This window comes from Prunus avium, chromosome 5, assembly GCF_965620075.1.
Source record: "Prunus avium chromosome 5, drPruAviu1.hap1.1, whole genome shotgun sequence".
Taxonomy (NCBI): domain Eukaryota; kingdom Viridiplantae; phylum Streptophyta; class Magnoliopsida; order Rosales; family Rosaceae; genus Prunus; species Prunus avium.
Window position 1 is genome coordinate 20,470,638 of NC_142288.1, and position 9,960 is coordinate 20,480,597.

At 37.6% G+C, this 9,960-nt stretch overlaps 2 protein-coding genes across 2 annotated transcripts; one reads left to right on the forward strand and one right to left on the reverse strand.

The window, feature by feature from the left end:
- Positions 1–10: 10 nt before the first annotated feature.
- Positions 11–2,989, reverse strand: ACS10 (ACC synthase 10). The gene is made up of 4 exons (XM_021978010.2): positions 2,259–2,989; positions 1,990–2,118; positions 1,006–1,166; positions 11–919 (listed from the first exon to the last, which is right to left on the reverse strand). Exons 1-4 carry the CDS (start codon positions 2,739–2,741, stop codon positions 64–66), a joined length of 1,629 nt encoding a protein of 542 aa, XP_021833702.2. The 5' UTR covers positions 2,742–2,989; the 3' UTR covers positions 11–63.
- A 4,780-nt stretch (positions 2,990–7,769) lies between these two features.
- Positions 7,770–9,960, forward strand: LOC110773511 (F-box/FBD/LRR-repeat protein At5g22700-like). The gene is made up of 4 exons (XM_021978042.2): positions 7,770–8,648; positions 8,729–8,872; positions 9,378–9,626; positions 9,811–9,960. Exons 1-4 carry the CDS (start codon positions 7,770–7,772, stop codon positions 9,958–9,960), a joined length of 1,422 nt encoding a protein of 473 aa, XP_021833734.2.

Consider the following 9,960-nt stretch of genomic DNA (forward strand, 5'->3'; position numbering starts at 1 on the left):
GCAAGAGCTATTCCTTTAAAAATTTGTATGCAACCTGAACCTGGGGAAGGAATGAACAATATTTCAACTTTGTAATTTACAGGTTTCGGAAATTTTCCGAATTCGATCCATAACAACAGGAATATCTTTTTCAGTCAATGTCGAAAGACAAAACCGGAACCATCCGGGTTCAATACAATGACACAAAGATCCGGGAGTTACATTTACCTTAGCTACATTCAACAACCTATCCCAGAGCTCAAGCTCCCCTTTCTCATTGTAAGAGCGGATTAACCCACTCAAGTCAGCCCAACAGTTGAAACCCCCATTGCTCTTTGTGCACTCAATGCCCAATTGCTTCAACCCTGTCAGAAATTTAAGGTGCATTCCTCTAAGTCTCTCTCTATTGGCATCAATAAACTTTTGGACAAATTTGGTGTCTGAAAGCATAGAGATGAGCAACCGTTGGGATGGAGCGGAAATGGACGAGAACCTTGTTAGCCTTTTAGCAGCAGCCAGCACATTCTTGTTAAAGGAGTAGATAACTCCCACCCTAAAACCTGGAATAGAGAGGTCTTTAGATAGACCATATACTATATGTACTCTGTTCTGGTCAAGATCCTCCAATTCAACGATTTCTGCCATGCTTACAAACTCTTCATTTCCATGTGTGGATCCAGCAAACAGCTCATTCGAGATTATATGTATGTTCTTCTCTCGGGCAAAGTCTAGGAGGTTGTAAAGTGATTCACGACTAAACAAAGTGCCAACAGGATTTGAAGGGTTTGAAATTATAATCCCTCGAACATTTAAACCGCGTTTCTTTGCCTGGTTGAATGCACGGTCAAGAGCAGTTACACTCAAATTGAATTTGTCAGCACTACGGCATGGAACAGGTATTATTTCAACTCCAGTTCGCCACTTTACATCTTTGTCCAAACTGCAAGTCATGTTCAGAAAGTCAGAAAATATTAGCTTACCTACAGAAACTCTTCAGAAATGTTGAGATTAGATAATAGTTATTACCCAGGGTAATATGGTGCAGGAACAAGAAATGCATTTCCACTGTCTGCTAGGCAGAAGCTTAGTATCTCAATGGCAGCGGTCGCACCAGCTGTCAACACTATTTGTGAGGGGTTGAAGGACACTGAATTTTTCATGACCTGAGACATGAATCCTGCGACAGCCTGTTGGACTAGAAATATTAGAGAGGGTATAAAATCTCAATGCAATACAAAGAGATGATCTTCAACAAAGAAGAAATCAGAAACACTGTTCATGGGAATAAATTCTATATTGGATCTCAATTGCAAAATCTTTTAAGTATAAAAGTAAATGCATATACATCACAAAAACAATCCTGCACATTGCATAACAGATTAATGTCTGACCGGCGACCTATAATTCCTCTAGAGAGGTAATAAAAAGAAAAAATACCAGTCCAAATTGATCTAGTTAAAGGTGCAAATAATCAACCATCAAGTTATAAATCATTCAGAGAGACATTGAACCACTCCAAAAAGCCCCTTAACAGCAGTTGTGTCAAGAGACTTTGCCACATTGATACAGCCAAAAATTGAATACCATCTAAAGTTGAACATAAATTTTGAAAGTTAGGTACATATTCCACCAACATCTCAACCATTGCCAGTCACCCCAAAATCAAGTGTTATTCAGTCAAGAGACTTCCCCATTTCGATAAACCACAAAATTTGTGAATTGCAACTTGTGCTGGACGTAAATTTTGTAAGTTAGATGCATATTCCACCAAAACCTCAACCGTTTCGAGTCATCAAATCAAGAGTTATTCAAACAGAAAGCCAAAGACAAAAGTCGATTTCTTTTTAAGCACTCAGCAATATGCAAACTACAGAATATGCTCCAAAAGTACAAATGTAAAATCCAATTAAAAAATTTGCATGAAAAGACATAACTTTCGTTATAGATTCGCATTTGTATTCTTCTACACACACAAACATATAATGATGTCAGAGAAAATATGAAATATACCACTTTCAACTCCATCAAGCCATCAAAAGACTGGTAACAAGCAATCCCACTTATGCCCAGCTCCCCGCCACCCAAAATTGCGTCCTCTGCATTCTCCACAAGCCAATCTCGAACCACGTCCAGCGATAGCTACACACACCAAAATTCAACAAAACCCATTTACACCAATATTCGTTTTTTTTTCAAATTTAAATTTTGAAAAGATGAAAAAAGCTAAAGAAAAAGACTTGAAGCAACACAAGCCAAAGCAACCTCGAGTCTGGACCCACCTTATTTTCATCCAAACCCAGCTGAATGACCCCATCCGGATTGCCTAACTCGTCATACGGATCCTCCGATACCTTCCTCAACCCAACCTCGTACGGCGACTGGCCACCTTTCAAAATCGAATTGGCCCGACCCGAAACGTAAACGGGTCCTCCGGGACATCTGGGGGAGAGGAGGGTCCGAGACAGGGACCGTGGCAGAACGGGTAGTTCCACCAACTGCCCAGCCGGCTCGGAGTCGGAGTCGGGCGAAGGTGGAGGCGTGGGCGGGTTTGGGTTCGAGCGGTGTCGTTTCAAGTAGAGCTGGAGGAAATAGAAGAGAGCGCATGGGATGACGGAGCCCAAAACGAGGCCTCCTCTTCCTTGAACCACGCCCTGTAGAGGGACAATAACTCTCATGGCGGTGGTGACTCCCCCGCCGCCGGTGGGTTTGGAGCGGTTGGTGTCTGGGTCGGGTTCGGAGGAGAGGAGCCGGGTTCGGGTCATTCTAGAGACATGTGGGCGGGGTTAGAATTGTGGGTTTTCGGGTCGTCGGAGAGTACAAAGCTTGAAGAAGACGAAGAAGGAGAACAAGAAATGGAGGAAAATAGCAAAGAGGGCAGCAAAGGCCAGAAAGAGGGTGTGTGTGTGGGTGACAGTGTGGGCGTTGAGTGACGAAATATTTGCGGGTTTGAGAGATTTTAGAAAAATCATTTTGTTTGTTATGTTATGTTATATGCGCCGTTCCTTTGTTTGAGGCGAAGATTGGATCTTAGTCGTTGGGATTTTGCCAAGGGAGTTTACTCATATAGCCTTTCAAAACTAGTTCCTTGCTCTTTTTTTTTTCTATTTATTTCCTTCATTTATTTTTTGAATGAAAAAAAAAAACCATGTTCGATGATCAGATGTACTATATGTAACCACTCGCAAACTACGCATATTGAGTGAATTTAATATTATATGTATCACATGTATTCGAGTGTTTTTGTATTTGTGTGAGAATTTAAGAGTTCGAATTATGACGTTTATTGTTCAACACTCAACGTAACTAAATCCTTATTCTTGTTTAAGCCATATTTGGATAGGTTGAACGAAATTGTTTGAGTATGGGATCAAATCGGACAACATTAAACCACTTAATTACTATCATAATCAATTTATTTTATCAGATGAAATGTATTTGTAGGAATGACCATAGATAAAGTATCTAAACGATAAATAATTTCGATCATTAAACTACATTGTAGAGTGGTTAGAAAGAAAGAGAATATACACATCTTTTTAACAATAATGCTACATTATTGTCTTTTTAATAAGTGAATGTGCATTATTCTAGATCCTACTTGGAAATTTGAGCATTATCAAATCTGATTGTAAAACCTCAAGTCTCAGATTACCAAAAAGGAAAACCTCAAGTAACCAAGTGACATTAGCATAGCAAAGAAAGAATATATCTGAATCTGAGATACTCTGGTCACGGACTGATTGTCCATCTAGGCATCTCCTCACATGGAATTAATTCTTTTTCAAACAAGTGGTGAAATGGACACGTACACCAATTAGGTTAAAAGTTGCATTCCCCATTTCTTTCTTTGTGCTGACCAATTTGGTCAAATGGACACACACACACACACCAATTAGGTCATCCCTACCTAATATTATAATTGTCAATTTCATGCCAAATTTACCATACCATTGATTTCAAAATACAGAATTAACTTTGGGTTTTGTAGTAATTTCAGCCACACTAATTTAATAATATATTCAAATATTATACAATATTTTTTTTTTTTTGGTAATAGCAAGTGAGCAACCACTCCGAGTCGTAGACCTGAACGGATTTGACTCTCCCCAGGGGGTGTTTTTCACAAGGTGGGATTCGAACGCTGGACCTCACTGAGGCCAGCTAACATTCGCCCACTTGCAGGCCTAGCCAGGATATCCACTAGACCAAACCCCTTGGGTATATTATACAATATATATTAGGAGACAACAAAACATTGTTTATATCTGACTCACTTGTATGGTTCTCCCATGATTTGAAATCCCAAGGGGGGAAGGAATCTGCATACAAGCAAAGGGTTGGAATCTGCGTACAAGCAAAGGGTTGGAATCTATAGACTAAATAATTGATATATGCCACCAAAGTCCTTCCCTTCGTTGGCAATAGAAACAAGCTTTCGGTTTTGTCCCTTTTCATGGTCACCACAAACCACAAGTTAAGCAACCAAAATTGAAGTCTCCCAAGCCACCTATTATCACCACAAAATGAAAATGAACCTCTCCTTGTTTCCTGTTCTCCTAGTACGTCTACATGCATGGCTACAAATCTCCTCTTATCCATGAATTGTCATTATTACAAGCTTTTAGCGATCTTCTTGTTTTTCTTGGACCAGCGAACTTTTGGTTATGCTAATTGGTTAAGAAAGTGTATCGGATCTATTACACCCGAGTTTAAGTCTCCCTTCTTATAATCTAGAGTAGTTTATATGAGCATCGAGGTTTGAGTGTAAAACTGGGAGTTTGGAGACAAAGCAGGCAAATATTGCAAGCAACCCAATTTGGTTGAACTACTAGATAGATGCTTATCTGCACAAGGTTGATTACATTATTCCGGGAGCACGCAAGAGCTTTCAGATAAATGAGTTAATGCTCATCATTTTGGTTGTGGTTGCCCAAAAAAATTGCTTTTGAATGTGACTTATGGTTCGTGATCCAAAACTTCGTTGCATTTTTAAACTAAATGACAGATTTTCATGAAAGGAACTTTTAGCCCAGTTGTTATCTTTAGACTTTAGTCTATGAAAACTCGTTTTCCTTATTGCAAATCAAATGCCAAACAAGGCTTATCAATTGAATATATGCTCTTCTACAAAGGCAATTTGCAGAAAGGTATACATATAAGTGGGAAAGTACTCTGTCCTTCGCCCACATATATATGGTATAGTATCAATATGGTATATATAGTATACCATATATATATATATGGTACAGTATCAATAAAAGTCCATTTATATTCCTCACTAACCATACAAAATTACCGTTATGTAAATATGTAAAATCGCTCAAAAATACGTGTCAAATCTTGAAGATTTATTTATTTTTCAATTAACAACCTTGGGGTTGTTAATAATTAGGCTAAAACGAGAAGAAAATCTTGACTAATGAATGCATAATTGGTATAGAATGGCCAGCAAAGTCCATACCCCTTTTTGGTGATTGACGTGGATGTTTGAGGCTTAGGTGCAAAACCTAGCTGGTCACGTAGGAATCTTCTAACAAAAAAACAAAGGCACATCTTGTTGTAGGGCTCAAGTGTGATTGGAGACTGATGGTAGTAATTTGGCCTACTGGGTTTGGCTTTTGTTCAAAATAAGTCTAGCCATAATATCTCAAATAGCTGTCGGCTTTGTATTGGGTTCAAATATTATGAATTCATGAGAAAACGTGTCCTGCATTTATCTATATTTTGATTTTTACAATTTAGGTTTGGGTGCCCACTTCATAATATCTAGGCTAATTTAAACTTGAAAGTTGTAACACATAAATCAGATTAAGATGAAGTAATGGGATTATAGACATGATCTCATTTATGGAATATTTGGCCCACTTCATAATATCATTTTATAATTAATTAATAATATATACATTCATTATAGTCATAATTGTTATAGATAAAGTGCGGCAAGGCGGCACCAGGGACGGACCCACAGTGGGGTCAATGGGGTCAAGCGACCCTATGGACTCCATGGAAATAAGCTTGAAGGTCCCTTTAAGCTGACTGTGCGACCCCATGGATGCCCTCCACTTGCTTATTGTTTGGCCTGAACGAAATGGCTGCTGCACGAGGAAGAAGAAGAAGCAGCGCGCTGCTTCATTTTTTGTTAAAATGCTGGGCAAAACGACGTCGTTTTAGCCCAGCGAATTTCTTTCTTTTTAAAAATAAAAATAAAAACAGCCCAGCTATTCTAATACCCCTCCACACCCGATCCCAGCAACGTCCAAAACCCCAATTCTTTAGTCCTGAACCCTCCATCCCTCTCCCCCCCCCCCCAGCCACACACACACACACACACAACAAAACCTTTAACCCCCATCTCCTCAATTGTTGCCGCCACTGCCAAAAGCTTGCTGCCACATCCACCGCATAACAATTCAAGTAAATTCTAACTCTAAGCCTAAATTAATTGAATTGAAATTATGATTTTATTATTTTATTTCGATTTATTGGATGTTTCATATATGAATTTTTTTGTAGTTCATTGGTACAAATTTAGTGTTCTCTTTAATTGATGTGAGTTATTACTTCGAAACAAAATGGAAGATCAATTGTTGAGTGATAATTTGCTTGTTTACGTTGAGAATGATATTTTTGCTTGTATTAAAAATGAAGTTATAATGCTACGTTTTCAAAATATGAAATCTCGTCGTGGACAATTGTAGTTTGTAATGTTGTTTTTTTATATGAATTATGAATGAACGTTTCATTTCTAATGTTATTTTGATCTATAAAAAATTTCGAACTTTTACACTATGACCCCATAAGGTAAGATTTCTGGGTCCGTCCCTGGGCGGCACTAGTGGCGGCTCTAAAATTTTAGGGATCCTGTGCCAAAACAAGGGATAGAGCTTCTTAAAATAAAGTCTTCAACGAAAAATTATAAGAAAATATCAAGTTATATAATCAAAATCTTGTCATCATCAAATTACTAATTATTATTGACAAAAAAGAAAACAATAATACACAAAAAAAACCAACATTTATATTATCCTACTAATATAGGAAATCCAAAGCAATCAGGATATATTATTATAGCAATATATAATTTTATTAAATAACATTTAATATGCGCTCCTTAAATGCCAACTTTCCTTATTTTGTATTGAAAAAAATAAAAAATATTTCTATTAAATTAATACAATTAATGTTACTTGTAGGACTCCGTTTAAAGTGGGCCCCACAAGTAAAAAGAAAAAAAGACAGACTCTTCATCTGATGCTGCTGATGCCGAGTTTTTCTTTTCTTTCCTTTCTAATTACTAGGCACACTAAATTAAAACAATAATGCTAGGCACACTAAATTTGGTTACATGTCATTAATTTTAAATTAATTAAATTGCCACATGTGTTAGATAGAATTATTTTTTTATATCATAATAATGAGAGAAAAAATACAGAGTGCAACCTGAAAACCCAAAATTAATTGTGTTATCAAACCGCCACAGCACCACCATATTCCCACGGCCTACTGTATTCCAAGTTTCCTAGTCGGTGTCAGATCTCCTACCTATTCTATTCCAAGTTCCCAGTCTTTGAAGGAAAAAGACGATCATATCCTATTTCTAATCGGAAAAGGAAAAAAAAAGGGGTTAAAAACCTTACAAGTGCAACGATGAACAGACAAACCTACGGCTAGGAGCATTGGATATCTGAGATCTGCAAAGGCAGCCTGATAAGTGTTAACGAAAGCGTCAATTAGATTTAGACCTCCTTTAGATTAGTATTAACAACAGTAAAAACTTACTGCCATATTTGATGGACCGCATCAGTGAGTTGCCACATGAAATTCTTGGTAGTATATTGTCTCTCTTGCCACTAAAGGAAGCAGTGGCTACTAGTGTTCTCTCAAGGCACTGGCGGTATGCGTGGGCATCGTCTACTTCGACACTTGATTTTGATCCCGAGGAAACTTTGATCGGCTTCAAATACCACAGTCGAACATTGCAAAACAAGAAAAGCCATAGGTATGTCAATTGGGTCAATAGTGTAGTGGAACAACATTCTGGCCCTAACATCAAACTATTTAGGGCTTGCTTCGATCTAGATCGCCGCTTTACAAGTTCCATCGATAAATGGATTGAATTTGCATTGAAAAGGAGAGTTCAAGTGTTGGTCTTGGATTTTGTTAAGGAATATGGAGTCAACAAAGATTCATATATGTTTCCCCGCAAACTGTTAGGTCTCGAAGCAGGGTTTGCTTCAAGGCATTGTGTTGGACTTAAATCCCTCAAATTTCTTTCTTTTCACTTTGTTGATGTGACTGGAGAAATTCTAGAGCACTTCTTGTCAGTCTGCCCATTTCTTGAGCGATTATCAGTGTCTTTTGCCGAAAAGTTAGTTAACTTAAGAGTTGTCGATTCATCAATTGCTTTGAAGTACTTAGAACTAAACGATTGTTATGACCTCAAAAGAGTTGAAATTTCTGACACAAACCTTGTTTCGTTTATTCACACCGGGATTGCAATAGACTTGCGTCTCAGTAATGTACCCTCTCTGGTTGAGGTAGCCATTACTAGTCAAAATAATGACATTGCTCGTTTATGTGCCTCCACTGCTTTCATGAGACTTGCCTTTACCCAACTTGCATGTTGTCTTTATCAGCTAGAGACTCTCATGATCAATACTCAAGGATCGGTTAGCATTTATGCTTTGTTTTTCTTTTCTTTTTGTTTCGTTTGATTATGTAGTTACTCACTCTCTTTTTTGGTTCTCAGGAGTACAATAAGGATTACACCTTTCCTATATTACCAAATCTCAAGCATTTGGAGTTAACAGTCGAAGGAGATTACAACTTGAGTCTTAGCCAATTATCGTCTTTTATGAAGGCATATCCTTACTTGCAGAGACTTGCGTTGAAGGTATATTTTTTGCATAGAATAGAAAACTTTGAAAGTAATTTTATTTGAATGGAGGAGAAAAGTGACAAAGCTTAGATATAGGACTTATCACTAGTAAAGTCGGTTATATTAGCAAACCGACTTGTATTTACTATATAACCGACATATTATTCATTATACGTTAGTAATATCATGAAGTTTCTAACATATGGGTTGAGCTGTTTGGACTTGCCGACTTTGCTTAGTTGGTAAACTTCTCTTGAGTATTCTAGATGCTTCTTGATTTATCTAGGCACAAATGTGCGTAGATTTCATCAAGAAAAGACGTGAAACCTTATATTGGAGAAAAGATATTTTGAATTTAATGGTGATTCTTGTTACTTGTATCATAGGTTAGGAGATAAGTATATAATCTTTTGTAGTTCCGTTGGTCTTATGACTTCCTGAGGTTAATGGTGATTCTATTTGTCATGTGTAGACTCAATTGTGGTTCTTGTTCCACTAATAGATTGTTTGCTTGATGCAGTTGCGATTCTGGGAGGACTATTTTAATGAGGGGAGAAAAATAAAGAAAGCTGCCAAATGCCCCCACCATTACATCAAGGTAGTAGAAGTATTAGGGTATTGTGATCGTACAAATGCTGTCGAACATGTCATGTTCTTGATGGAGAATGTTGTTGCTCTCGAAAAACTTGTTATTGTTCCTAATTTGTCGTGGGATTGGCATCATAGCGGATCAGAATCGGGAAAGAGAGAAAGGAAGAAGGACGCAAAGGCAAGACGTCATGCTAATATGCACCTTAAAAATAGGGTTCCTTCAACAGTAGAATTTATATGCTTGTAATAAGTGGGGAAATTCTTCACTCGTATTCTTTGCATTTGATTTCATGTGTAGGTTACGAAACTTCATAGTATCAAACTTTTTATTGAAATTGATGTCGTGTGAATTGGTATATTAGTTTGTTAGAATAGACGGGGGGCATGGTGCGAGTTATAAAATGGACGAAGTGTCGAGTTGGGTTGGTCATGGTACCTTAGATGATGGAGATGAAAGACTACTTTCTGCAGCTTTGGAAATACTTGCTGAACAGCTATTATCTGAAGAGTAA

Bases quoted from the DNA above. Each gene is read 5' to 3' on its own strand.
- LOC110773511 (XM_021978042.2), top strand. From the start codon at position 7,770: ATGGACCGCATCAGTGAGTTGCCACATGAAATTCTTGGTAGTATATTG. The intron at 8,649-8,728 runs GTTAGCATTTAT...TTTGGTTCTCAG, and splicing joins TGATCAATACTCAAGGATCG to GAGTACAATAAGGATTACAC. The intron at 9,627-9,810 runs GCAAGACGTCAT...TTGGTATATTAG, and splicing joins AAAGGAAGAAGGACGCAAAG to TTTGTTAGAATAGACGGGGG.
- ACS10 (XM_021978010.2), bottom strand. From the start codon at position 2,741: ATGACCCGAACCCGGCTCCTCTCCTCCGAACCCGACCCAGACACCAAC. The intron at 2,119-2,258 runs GTGGGTCCAGAC...TGGTGTGTGTAG, and splicing joins TGGGTTTGGATGAAAATAAG to CTATCGCTGGACGTGGTTCG. The intron at 920-1,005 runs GTAATAACTATT...CATGACTTGCAG, and splicing joins CCTGCACCATATTACCCTGG to TTTGGACAAAGATGTAAAGT.